General features: G+C 50.6%; 1 protein-coding gene across 2 annotated transcripts in view; it reads left to right on the forward strand.

The window, feature by feature from the left end:
• The window catches only part of Dnajb6 (DnaJ heat shock protein family (Hsp40) member B6), a 64,661-nt gene that overhangs the window by 45,741 nt on the left and 5,237 nt on the right, over positions 1-13,683 (forward strand). For both annotated transcript variants that reach the window (XM_008847275.3, XM_008847276.3), the window contains exon 9: positions 13,127-13,414. In XM_008847275.3, coding sequence (XP_008845497.1) covers positions 13,127-13,414 — 288 coding nt within the window. The remainder of the gene's footprint in view (positions 1-13,126; positions 13,415-13,683) is intronic.

The following is a 13,683-nucleotide window of genomic DNA, read 5'->3' on the forward strand; positions in this document are numbered from 1 at the left end:
TTAATGCAAGGCTTGAATCCTGGACCATGCAGAAGCATGCCTTTACACTAAGACTACACGTCCCTTCAGTCCTGCTCGGATACAGGTTTCTTGCCTGGCAGAAGTATCACTTTTCTGAAGTCTGGTGAGCTGTTTTGACCTTTTTCTTCACTAAAATGTTAATTCCTGATAAATTTAGCCATTTTGGGTTATCGAAGTCTTTTTTTGAGATAAGCCTGGAACTCGCTTTGTAGACTAGGCTGGCCTCGATCTCAGATCCACCTCTCCTTTTAGCCACTTTTGGGGTGGTAGGGTGCATGAATGAATCAAAGGGCAGTGTTTCATCCAGAAGAAAGACTCACTTTGCCACTCACTGGTGCAAGTGTGTCTAGCGTTCATCGCCAGCAGGTGATCACAGTCCTTGACAGGAGCCGTTCCCTCATTTCTGGGGTGTGAAATTCAGTTTAAAAGCACTTAAACGTCTGGTGTCCCATCCCATGCCTGTCCCCATCCCTAGTCCCATTCCCCCCCAATCACGTCACTGGTAAAGGATACGTTAATATTTTCTTTGGTACTTGACTCAAAGTTACTGGGTCATCTGGTTTTGTTTCTGCTTAATAGAGTTCTTTTTTAAAAAAAATTTTATGTATAAGAGTGTTTTGCCTGCATGTCGGTGAGTGCACCTGTGTTGTACAGTGCCTGAGGAAGTTAGAAGAGGGCGTCGGGTCTGTTCGTAGTGGAGTTAGGATGGTTGTTAGCCACCATGTGGGTGCTGGGAGCTGAACCCAGGTCCTCTGCAAGAGCAGTCAGTGTTCTTAACCCAAGAGCCATCTCCAGCCATTTTTTAAAAACAGAAAGGACTGTACGTAAATTGACTAGGCTGCCCTCCATCTTGTCATCCTCCATCCTCAGCCTCCCCAGTAATGGGATTAACAGACCCAGCTAGTTGTAGCTAGTTTTTATGAGGCTGGTGGGGAAGACTGAAGAACTCTGGGAAAATGGCATACTACATTCTTAAATGAGTCGAGCTGTGTGTTTAGGGTTAGATTTCACAAGTGTGTAAAATAGACTGTTTTGGTTTTTGTTCTTTTTCAAGACTTACCCTTGTCCCCACCCCTTTTCCTGGTGCTGACAGAAGTGCTGTGGCTACAGCCAGCAACTCAGCTGATTCTAGTTACTCTTAATGATGTCCATCCTGATCCATGCCCTGGTCATGCTGAAGCCTGGAAGGAAGGTTGGGCAGTCTGGAGCCAGCGGTGTGCTTCATACACACACTGGGGTTTCCTCTGGAGTTACTGGCTCTTACTGAGTGTGAGTCGTCTATCACAGACAATTCTGCAGTAGCAGCAAAGAGCGTTTCTCTTATCAAACCCAAGTCCTCTCTCCTAGCATCCTCTTGGGAATTGAGATGGGGCTTTTGGTCCTAAGTGCTCACAGGAAAAGTGGGAGTACCCTGGCTTGGGGGAGGGTGAGAGAACTCCTGAGTTCCACCCTGACACTCACCCTAGGAGCCGGGTCAGCTTTGCTGTGGGAGGATGCTGTGTCCCAGTAGTATTAGATATGTAACTTTTGGCTTCTACATTATCCAGAGGGTTGCCACCGGCCAGGTTCGGTGGCGGTCTCAGAGGCTCAGGACTTCACACTGAGGCTCTTTACTGAGCTGTCCCCCTCCCTTGGTACTACTTGTTTGAGCTGCCTGTCTTTCCAGATGGTGAGAGTGACTTTGCACTGCCTAGGCACTGTTCACCTCTGGGGTAGCTGTTGATGATTTTCCTTCATTGAGGAGCATGTGTCAGAGGGTACTGGAGTCTGGCCCCTTCCTGGGTATGGAAGGTTGTGCTGTGCGTGTTCCCCGTCAGGCGGGTGTCAGCACAGCATGTGCTACAAGAGGCATTCAGAAGTCGCTGCAGCTGTGCTCCACAGGGAGTTGCTAAGCAGCCATGTGCTGTAGTAACTAACAACACTTGGCCTGACTCAAGTGAACAGTTGTTTGCATGATGCCGTTAAGTCCTGGCCCTAACAGCCCGAGAGGAGACCTACCTGCAGCTGACCTCTCCAAGGGAGTTTGATGGATGTGAGCAATATGGTTTCTACAGAATGGGTGGACAGGTACCTCATGAAAACCATACTGTTTGGGGGCTTCTGGGAATCACCCCCCCATGTCCACTGCCTCAGGGGCCTTAGGAAGAATTTTATGTATAGCTCCCCACAGAGCCTGAGCATCACCCATTTGATAGTTGGCTATAGTGCTTTATCATAGATATATTTTTGTATTTTAAGATATGGTCTCTATCTTGGAACTCACTTTGTAGTCCAGGCTAGCCTCATACTTGTGGTGATCCTGTGTTAGCTTCCTAGATGCTGGTATTATAGAGGTGTGCCATTGAGCCAGCATTTTAATAGCCTTTCTGTATGTCTCTGCAGCCAAAGACCACAGGAAGTAGTCATTAACAATTCTTAACACAGAACCGGAGAGATGACTCAGTGCTTAGCATTGGTTGCTCTTATAGAGAACCTGGATTTACTTCCTAACTTCTAACTTCCTAATAGTTTTAGGGAATTCAGTGCCCTCCTGTGGCCTCTGTGGGTGCTGCATGCATGTGGTACACTTAAAACATACACATAAAATAAGTTTTTATGAGGCTAAGGATGTGAGTCAGTGGTAGGATACGTGCTGGAAATAGTCGTCCTGTGTATCGGTGTTTCATGGGCTCTGGGGTCCTAGGACCCTGATCGCGTGGCTTGTGTCTACTGCTGTTTTCCAACCCTTTTCCATTCTTCTGCAACTACTGCATCCCTCCCTTCCCCATCCTGGGCCAGTCCCCAGCAGCCTGCTGTTCCCTTGCACATGGTTTTCCTCCCTCCCTCCCTCCCTCCCTCCCTCAAAACCCATGCTGGCCCCAGCCATGCCAGGCTTGGTTTCCCTCTGTTCTGGCTTCTATGACCTTTTCTGTTTGCATCTCATCCCTCTCACAATTGCTGCCTCTTCCATGCATCTGTCTGGCAGAGCCTGACAGCACTTTGGAACTGTTCATCACTGAGTTTTAAGAGCAGGGCTCTGTCCAAAGTGCCTCGTACATGTGGGCTCCAAGGGTGTGACTAACTGGAGGCTTTCTGGAATGCTTGTGCATTTAGAGGCGAAGGTGGCCTTCCGTGATTTTCATGGGAGTGGCCCTTGTCTCCCCACAAGAGGCCAGAGGAGCAGCCTCAGCAGAGACCTTTCTGTGGAACATTCTTGGGAAAGGCGGCTGTTCTCTGAGAAGTCAGCAGAAGCACATACATTCATTCAGCTCTGCCTGCAGCATCTGATGTGGTATCACATGCAGGTGATGACTGCTGTGTGACCTCAGAGTCTTGGCTCAGGACACTGGCAAATCTTGGTCTTCTTTTAAAGTTTTATTTGACTTGCTTTTGTAAGGCAAGATGTTTTCTGGTATATTTTGTTCCCCACATGGTAAAGAAACTTGAATTCTTTTTTTTTTTTTTTTGGTTTTTTTGAGACAGGGTCTCCCTGTGGCCCCAGCTGTCCTGGAACTCACTATGTAGACCAGGCTGGCCTTGAACTAAGAGAGATCTGCCTGCCTCTGCCTCCCAAGTACTGGGACTACAGGCATGTGCCACCACACCTGGCTGAATTATTTTTTAAAAATATTTTTTATTTTATGTGCATTTTGGTCTTTTTGAGACAGGGTCTCCTTGTAGCCCCCTCTGGCCTGGAACTCAGTATGTAGACCACGCGCATCTCAAACTCACAGAGATCCGCCTGCCTCTGCCTCTAGCCTGTAATTTATAATTGGGTCATTTCAATAGTTAATTCGGCTGGGATGTAGCTCAGTGTTTGACATGCATCGACTTTTACTCTCTAGCACCAAAACAAAGCCCCATAAAAGTTAGTGCATGTCTAAGAAGAGGCTTGCAGAAATAGTAAACAGTAAGCAATCTATAGTTCATTACTACTTTTTGCATGTGTGCCTGCTTGTCCGTATGCACACCCTGTATGCACAGGTGTTCCTGGAGTCCAGAAGAGGTCAGAACTGGAATTACAGGCAGTTTTGAACCACCTGACATGGGTGGTGGGAACCAAGCCTGTTTTGCAAGAGCAGCAAATGCTCTTAACTATTGAAGCATCTTTTCAGCCTCCTGTTAACTTATTTTTCTACAACTAATGCGGATTGCACTCCAGCTACAGATTGCTAAACTCAAATTGTTACATAAGTTACTGGTAAATTTCCAAAGGACTTGGGTGTCACAGTGTGGAACACTTGACAAAGGCTCTAGGTGCAGGCAGGAGCCATCTGGGTTGTCACGAAGGGGCAAAGTGAGGCCCATTGGCTGGTAGAACGTGCCATGTTAGGCTGTGCTCGGGAAGGATCATGTGGTCCTTGGCGAGATCCAAGTGGTTTCTTGATGAGAGGGCTTGCAGAGTAGAGGGCAGTGATGGGTGTGTTGCCCAGGTCTGCAGCAACTTCTGCAGAGCCAGGCTGTGCTGGCCCCTTCCCTGCTGGGTGACATGCTGTATAGGAAGGGCTGTCCTGAGTCCAGGTGGTTTCCCTGGCTCTAAGGGATTATGCCAGAACAGTGGCGTTTGTTCATTTCAGTTACAGAAAATGTGTATTTTTAATACATCCCAGCAAAGCTTTGTAAGTCTTTTTTAAAACAATTGTTTAGTTTTTGACCTGGAGAGATGACTCAGTGGTTAAGAGCACTGGTTGTTCTTACAGAAGACCTGGGCTCAAATACCAGCCCCCACATGGCGGCTAACTGGTGTACAACTCCAGCTCCAAGGAACCCAACACCCTCTTCTGGCCTCCAGGCACTGCATTACATGGGTGCACTTACATACATGCAGGTATAACATACACAGAAAATAATAAAAACTTCTACGTATGCTACTGCACATGTGGAGGTAAGGACACCTTGCAGGAGTTGGTTCTCCCCCTCCCTATGTATCCTGGGGATCACACGTAGTCAGGCTTGTTGGCAAGCACCATTATGCACTGAGCCATCCTGCCCACCCAGGCTTTGTAAATCTTTTTTTTTTTTTTTTGTCTTTTTGAGACAGTGTCTCCCTGTAGCCCCAGATGTCCTGGAACTCACTATGTAGACCAGGATGGCCTTGAACTCACAGAGATCCGCCTGAGTGCTGGGATTAAAGGCGTGGGCCACCACCCCCAGCTGTAAATCTTTTTTAAGAAAGAATTTTTTTTCTTTTTGGTCTTTCTGAGACAGGGTCTCCCTATAGCCCCAACTTTCCTGGAACTCACTATGTAGACCAGGCTGGTCTTGAACTCACAGAGATCCATCCACCTGCCTCTGCTTCCCGAGTGCTGGGATTAAAGGCATGTGCCACTATGCCTGGCTTTTAAAAAAGGATTTTATGTGTATTGCCTGCATGTCCATAAGTGCACCCGCATCGTGCAATGCCCGTGGAGGTCAGAAGAGGGTGTTGAATCCCCTGGAACTGGAGTTACGGATGGTTGTTAGTTGCCATGTGGGTGCTGGGACTCAAACCCAGGTCCTCTGCAAGAGCAGCCATTTATAATTTATAAGCTTTATAATTTATAAATTATAAACTTTATAATTAAACTTTAATTATATTGCTAACATTTTAATGTGGTTGGCCCTGCTTTTCAGAGGAATTAAAGCAAACCCTGCAAATCTTCCCTGAGACTGAGGGTCAGGCACACATAGACCAACATGTTTCTTCCTGGACATGGTCATAGCTGGCACTGGTATGCAGTTTGAGACAGACTATCTGCCCTGGGTTGACTGCCTTGTGTGGTAGCCCCCGTGCTGGTTTCTGCTCTTCTGACATCAAGGGCACCTCTCCCCACTTGGATCCTTTGTCTTCCTAGAGTCATCTTCTCAAGTTGACTGTCAGGAGCTTCCTGTGAAAAGGTGCAGTGTGTCTCCTGGCTGTGTCCTCTAGGGTCATTTATATGTGCGGCTTCCTGGTACCATGTGCACATACATAGCCTTAAAGGACCCCTGACTTGTTTGCCTGCTGCATGTCAGTTGTGGTGCCTGGAATGGAGCCTGGCTTGAAGTGGTAGGTGTGGCTGAATCCTGGGGCAGAGAGAGGCAGGCCTGAGGCCCCATTTGCTTAACTGGGTAGGAGTATGGTGAGGTGAGGTGCCTGTGGAGAGAGAATATTTATGGAGATTAATTAGTAGACAACTAGCACTGACTTCAAGCCCTGCAGGTGTGGGGGGCAGGCAGATTGTCCATGACTTGTCCCATCCAATTGCCATGTGGCTGTGACCCCTGTGACTAGATTTAATTCTTTCCTTTAGAGACAGGGTTTCACCATGTAGCCTGGAATTTGCTGCATAGACTTGGCTGGCCTCAAATTTTCAGAGATCCACCTGCTTCTACCTTTTGAGTGTTGGGATTAAAGGTGTGTGCCACCACTCTGGCCACCACTCTGTTGGAGTGGGAACCTGTCCTTCCCCAGGGTTCTGATGGACCAGTCCTCCTTCTGCTGTGTATTGATGTATCCCTTGGGCCCCTCTCGCAGCTTTTTTGACTCATGGATAATGTGTTCATGTCAGTGTGGAGTTAACTTGGGCAGACTCCTGCGTTGTCCTGCACTGTCCTGGGGTGGTTTGTTACCTTATGTTAAATTGTTAAATTGCGGAGTTACTTTTTGTGTAACCCATGGAGCAGCACAGAGCTGGTCAGTTGACGGACTACTGATACAGCCCACTCCTCATGACTTGATGGACATCCCTTGCTGTGTCCTGGAACACTCTGCTCGCCCCATTACAGCCACAGCACTGCTGCCATGCAGGACCCCCGGCACAGGGTTCTCCGAGGTGCTGGACACAGTAGGCTTCTTCTGTATGGGTTGGACAGGACCATGCTTCTTTACCCCTGAAAAGCAAACACTAAGGACACCTGCTGTTGAGGTTTCTGGGGTAGAGCGGTTTATCCCTGGGACTTGGTCATGTTCAACCATGTTCATAGGATTTTGTTCTTTCATTTCTTGGTTGCTAGGTGTGGAATCCTGGGTCTTTTTACGCTAAATGATTGCTCTTCCCAGAGCCATTGCATCACCCCCACCCCACCCTCATTCTTCCTTTCAAGGTACAGACTTCCTCTTAGCCACAGGCACAGCACAGGGTAGGTGGTAAAGACCCTACAGGTAAGCTCTGAGCCCTCTGTCCTGTTTGAGCCCCACCCTCTGTGCTGTGGGCTGGTTCCACCTGATGCTCCAGGCCTGATGGGATGTTGTGGTGACAGGACAGTGTAGTTTTTACTTCCAGAAGGAAGCCCTCCAGCAGCACACCTAGAAGACATAGTGGCCCATTCATGGGGCCGACTCTGTAGTGATGTGACCATTCTGCCTGTCTGTAGGTGGCATGGGTTCTCAGGGTGCAGAAGGAGGCAGGGAGGCAGGCCCTTTCTGTGGTGGGGGGGAACAGGAGCTGTGTTGCCGTTTCCCCTGGTGGACCACCTACGCACCTTCCCAACTGTGCTGGAGTCTGCCCTGCAGTCCTTGTTGGAGGTGTCATAGTTAGGTTACGTTGTCTACTCGACAGACCTGGGCAGAGGGACCCTCAGTTGAGAAATTGCTCCCATCGTACGAGCCTGCGGGCATGTCTGTGGAGCATTTAGTTTTTTGAGACAGGGTCTCCCTGTAGTCATAGCTGGCCTGGAACTCAATGCATAGACCAGGCTGGCCTCAATCTCACAGAGAGTTCTGCCTGCTTCTGCCTCCTGTGGGGACATTTTAATTGCTGATTGATATAGGAGGGCCCAGTCCACTGTGGGCGGGGCCATGCCTGCCAGTTGGCCTGGGCTTTATAAGAAAGGTAGCTGAGCAGGTCAGGGTTGAGTGGGCCAGTGAGCAGAGCAGCATTGCCTGGTGGGCTCTGCTTCAAGCTCCTGCCTTGAGTTCTTGTCTTGGCTTCCTGATGACGGACCAGCCCATAAGATGAAATGGATACTTTTCTCCCCAGTTAGTTTTGGTTGCATTTTGTTACAGCAGCAGAACGCAAAGCTGGAGCAAAGGGTCTTGGCGCAGTGTCAACTGGGGTGCTTCATGCCAGGGCATGATCGGATCCAGGGCTGAAGATAACGGGGTTGGGCCTCAGCTGCCAGCGTCTTGAATCCTGCAGAGCACCTCTCTGCACTTACATGAGCAGGAACAGATGGCATCTGAGCCTGCTTGGCATCACTTTTATAAGTGGTGGTGCAGTGGTGATCTGCAGTTATGGGTGCCCACCGTAACAGGACAGGCAAACACTCAGAGCTGCAGGGTCCAGGTCCCACAGGAGAAAGTGCTTTTGTGGGCTGTTGTCAGACCTGCCTCATACCTGGGCCGCCACTACTCCTTCTTGGGTGACCAAGGAGACAGAGACCAGAGTGGCACCGAAGAGGCTCGGAAGCAAAGGACGGGTTGTGGGGCAGGGTGTGGAAGTTACAGCAAGATCCTTGAGAGAAACTGGTACGCTGTGAGGGCCTCAGATTTCTGTGCTGGGCCCCTCTGTCAGAGCTTGTCCACAGGGCGGTCTATTGGAGCTCATTCCAGGCCGTGTACTGATGTCTGTGGTTTTCACACACCCTCTGGTGTGTGTTGTGGGGGCAGCAAGTCAAGGTGGACTTAGTAATGTCCCAAACACCTGTAGTCATGCTGTGTGTGTGGTCACACTGTGTGGTTACGCTGTGTCTGCCCCAGAGGAGTCCCAGGGTGTCTGCAAAGGGTGCTGACCTGGGCACACAGCACTCACTAATGACAGCAGTTGTTAAGTGGGCAAGCCTCAAGGCGTGTATGTCACAGCAGCCTCTGTTGTTTGGGGTGCTGGCTGCCAGCCGTTGCCTGGCAGTGTGCTGTTTGGACAGTAGATTGGGACTGCTTAGACACACACCAAGCAATTCTAGGTTACCCCAGTGAGAATGCTGGGGAGGGAACTAGTTCGTACTTGCTCTCCACTGGCACTGTTTTAGACCCAGAGTGGGGGACCCTGTACGTCCACCCTCTCTGATGCTTAGGGGCAGTGGGCTAGTGGGGGTTTCCAGGAAAGCCCAGGGGCTGGAGGGCACTCTCAACAGGAAGGTGGAGACGAAGAGAGGGTTTTTGGGTGACTACTGTAGACTCCCAAGAGGTGGTGGGTGGCCTTCTACCACTGGGCCTCAGCAGAGCAAGCTCACAGGCTTTGAACTCTGAACTAGTAGATGGTTGCTGGACATTCGTCATGAGAATGAGGCTCAGGCTCTGGAGGGATTGTGAGATGGCGTCACAGTGCCCCAGCCCAAAGCAGCTTTCTGCCAATCTTTGCATTTTTAAAAGCTTAGTTCTGGGGCTGCAGAGATGTCTCAGTGGTTAAGAACACCGTTCTTGCAGAAAACCAGGTTCGAATCCCAGCACCCACATGGCAGCTAACTGTCCATAACTCCAGTTCCAGGGGATCCGATGGCCTCTTCTGTCCTCCATGGGCATTGCATGACACAGGTGCACTTACCTACATGCAGGCAATACACTCATACATATAAAAATAATATTTAAAAAACTTAGTTCTTTTGCTGGGTGTGGTGAACCATGCCTTTAATCCCAGACTGGTCTATGTAGCAACTTCCAGGCCAGCTGGGGATACAAGGAGACCCTGACTCAAAAAGAGCAAAAAAAAACAGCTTAGTTTTTCGATTATTACATCTGTTTGTTGGTCTGTGTTATATCTGTGTGCACCACTGTTCATAAGGAGATCAGAACAACTTTCCAGAGCTGGTTCTCTCCTTACGTGTGCTCTGAGGATGGGACCCAGGGCATCAGGCTTGGCAGCAAAGCACCTTCACTCCCTGAGCCATCTTGCCGGCCCTCTGCCAGTCTTGAGACAAAAGCCAGCTCTGTGTGTTGGTTTTATTGGCTGTTTCATTTCTCCAAACAGAAAGCACGGAGCCTTTACAACCCTCCACGTGCAGGTTTGCTCTGTGCTCAGGCCCGGGGAAAGAAAGGGCTGAAGCACAGAGAACCCCGCAGCAAGCTTCCTGCAGGAGACCGCAGCTGAGTCTGAATGCCAGCGTGTGGGGCATTCGCCCCAATGGTGGGCAGGGAAGCCGGCTCCGCTGAGGACTTCTGCCTGTGAATTGCTCTCTGTTGGAACACACACGTGTTCCTGCCGGGTTTACCTCTTTTGGGGCAGGCTGAGTCTGGGTTGGGTCTGCACACCCAGCAGGACTGTTGGAACATGGTGCCTTTGGAACAGAATGTGGGGAGCACTCATCTGCCCTTGTGGCTGGGTAGGAGCTTGGTAAGGTGTGGCTCTGGGCTGGCCTGAGGACTCCACCCCTCTGGCACTAAGGTAAGTAAGCAGGGCTAAGTGATCCTGAGGCTGTCTTCCTGAGGCTCAGCAAACAGTGCCCAAAATGAAGGCTTGGCAGCAGTTAGTATGTGGGCACAACACAGGAAACCAGGTTGTTCCTTCAGTGTTACAGTTTGACAGTGCCTGAATGCCTGATCCTCCTTTCCTCCCCACTTCTTTAATCAGTTAATCATGGGCTGTTGCTGTGTGTCTCAAACTAGTCCCAGGCTGACCTTGAAATTTTTTAATTTTTTTATGTGTATGAATGTTATGCCTGCATGTAGTAAGTGCACCCGTGTCCTGCAATGCCCACGGAGGACAGAAGAGGCTGTCGGATGCCCTGGAACTAGAGTTACGGACAGTTGTTAGCTGCCGTGTGGGTGCTGGGATTCGAACCCAAGTCCTCTGCAAGAACAGTCAGTGTTCTTAACCGCTGAGCAGATGGACATCTCTCCAGCCCCTAGAAGTTCTTTTAAAAAAAATACTATGTGTATGAGTATTGCCTGCATGTGTGTAAGCGAACCTGTGTTGTACAATGCCCAGAGGTCAGAAGAAGGTGTCCAAGCCCCTGGAACTGGAGTTACAGACAGTTGTTAGCTGCCACGTGGGTGCTGGGAATTGAACCCTGGTCCTCTGCAAGAGCCGCTGAGCTGTCTCTCTAGCCCCTTGAAGTTTTTTTTTTTAAAGATAAGGACTTGGTGTGAAGTCCAAACTGACTTCTGGCCTCCAGTGAACTGTCCTCCTGCCTCATCTTCCCAGTGTTGGGATTACAGGCAAGTACCACAACGCCCACCTCTTGTGTACATTTTAAACTTCTGGCAGAAGAAATTTCTGGGTTGGTTCTGCTTAGAAGCGGGGTGGACCTGACCATGGATAGTCTGAAGTCTGTTGGTCTGGCCTTTGTGCTTGTATCTCCTGGACCCTGTGTGGAGTGCTATCTTTCCATAGAGTTGGGGTGATTGGACCCCCCCCAGTGACAGTTGGCAACAAACCCAAGGTACCAGGTGAGCATTCACATTGCCCTTTGCACGTCATCTTTCGTATCAGTCTGACAGTCTCCATGCCTGCATGCTACAAGGTGGGAGCAGTCAGGGAATGGGCTTTGTTTGCCAAACGCACAGACCCATGGGGTGATGCTGGCTCCTACATTGCACCCCAACCTGTAGCTTTTCCCCAGCGTACCCTTTGAACATGGTGCCTGCAGATGCAGGATGCAGGATAGTTTGTTTCCTCATGGTCCCCAGATCTTGGGCCTTAACCCAACCCAGGCACATTGGCTTTTTACAGGTGAGTCCATGCCACCGTGGTGCCCTCAGGTCAGATCTGGGCTATGACACTGAGGAAAGTTTGGGGCTCAGCAGGGTCTCAGACCTCAGGCAGGACATGCAGGACGGGTGTGTACAGTGGGGTGGAGAGAGTGGCACCTCTGGACAGGCTGGCAGGTGCTGGCTTGAGTGCCAGCAAATGGCCACAGAATGATAGACAGCTGGACTGTTAGTGTGAGGTGCATGAGGCTGTCGCCCTAGTAAGTCTTGACTGGATGCCAATAAATAGCTGGGCATCTTGCTGAATCTAGCAGGTTCAGTGCTCCGGACCTCCAAGTGGTGGGCCTAAGGCCCAGGTGATGGGTTATCCTGTTCTTACGATTCTTCAGAGATCTGAGTTTATTCTGTATGTGAGTGAGTGAGCTCTCACCCCCGTTGGAAACTCCCAGGGCTTGTGCTGCCACGAACTGGGAGCCGGGAAGGTTCTTTGTACTTCTCAGTCACTTGTTTAATCCTTCCCAGGTACGGCCCCAGCTGAGCTGGAGTCCATGGGAGGTGTGCAGGGGAAGGCTGTCATGAAACCCTGTGATCACACTACCGCATTTTAGTGGGCAGGTGTCCCCCAGGAGTAGAAGAGCCAGTGTGGCGTGGCTGTGCCTGCCTCTTGCAGGCCTCTTGCTGAGGTGCGGGCTGTGATGGTGGTTGTGGGACAGCTGCTTTGGGGAGGTTAGTGTCAAGAGGGAGGGGGAGTCGCCCTTTTCAGTTTGGTACTATTAATCAGGTTTCAGGGAATAGAAGTTGAAATCCTGTAATTGTTGTTTGTTTTTTTGTTTTTTCAATTTTTAGTACCCACTTGGTATGTAAAACCTTAGGTTTCAGGGAATAGAAGTTGAAATCCTGTAATTGTTGTTTTTTTGTTTTTTTGTTTTTTCAATTTTTAGTACCCACTTGGTATGTAAAACCTTCGAAATCTCTTCCAGTTTCCCAAAAGATAACAGGAATGTTAATGAGGGTATGCGTGATGTGTGGGACACGGGGCCAGTGCTGTAGACCTAGCTGGGATCTCTCCAAGAGATTGGCTGGGGCTTGGCTCTGCCCTGCAGCATGGTGGGCAGGGTGAGCACCCACAGTTCCCACAGCCCTCCTAGGCCACTTGGTCCATGCTGAGTGTAGAGGTGGTGCTTCCCGTGTGTGGGTCCCGAGAGGCTTCCCGAGCATATGGCTAGGCCAGGTCTGGGGGCCTTCTCTCAGGACTGCGTGGTTAAGTTGGTGAGAATCATTTTAAAGGGTATTCTGCCCATCTGGCCTTGAGCCTTGGTTGTGCCCTCAAAATCAGGATGATCCCCTGGCGACGCACCAGGGTAGAGACAGATTTGGTGTCCTTGGGACCATATCCCCATCCTCCCCTCATTCCCCTCTCTCTGGGAAGAGTGTGTTCAGGGCCAGTCTCGCAGAGGAGGGAGTGGGACAGTTTCTTCTCTTCCAAAGATGGTGCAGTGGTTCCTGGAGGACAGGGTGAGGCCTCTTGTTCCTACGGGAAGGCCACTGCTCACAGCTCTCCCTGGTGTGCTGTGCTTTCAGGTGTGGCTGATGAGAACGCCCTTGCGGAAGAGTGCCGGAGGAGAGGGCAGCATGCTCCAGCCCTGGCCCCTGGCCCGGCCCCAACACCGGCCCCCTCCTGGGCCCAGGCCCCAGCTCCAGCCCCAACACCAGCCCCAATTCTGGCCCATTCTGCCAGCACCCGCCCGCTGAAGCCACCTCGGCCCTCCCCGACAGCCAAACCTGTGTCTCACAGCAACTGGGACGATGACGAAGAGCAGGGCAGGCAGTGGGCTCTTGGCAACGCAGACGCTCCCATGACCTCAGCAGGTGTGCAGACGGGAACTGGTGTGGAACACCCCCAAAGAGATTTGCCCCCAGACCCAGGACAGCCAGAACAGAAGTCAGGCCTGTGTTGCTGCATACTGACCTAAGCGGGCCTGGGGCCTGGGGGTAGGTGCCAGGCCTGCTGAGCAGAGGCCTCGGGGTTCCTGTGCCCAACTCACTGCTGCAGCTGCTCTGTGTATGGCCTAGCTATGAGACTCAAAGCCAACCAACCCCATGTTTAAAACGGGGGGGGGGGGGGGCCCCTGTTTTTT

This window comes from Nannospalax galili, unplaced genomic scaffold (genome assembly GCF_000622305.1).
Source record: "Nannospalax galili isolate Female #2095 unplaced genomic scaffold, S.galili_v1.0 scaffold302, whole genome shotgun sequence".
NCBI classification, from domain to species: domain Eukaryota; kingdom Metazoa; phylum Chordata; class Mammalia; order Rodentia; family Spalacidae; genus Nannospalax; species Nannospalax galili.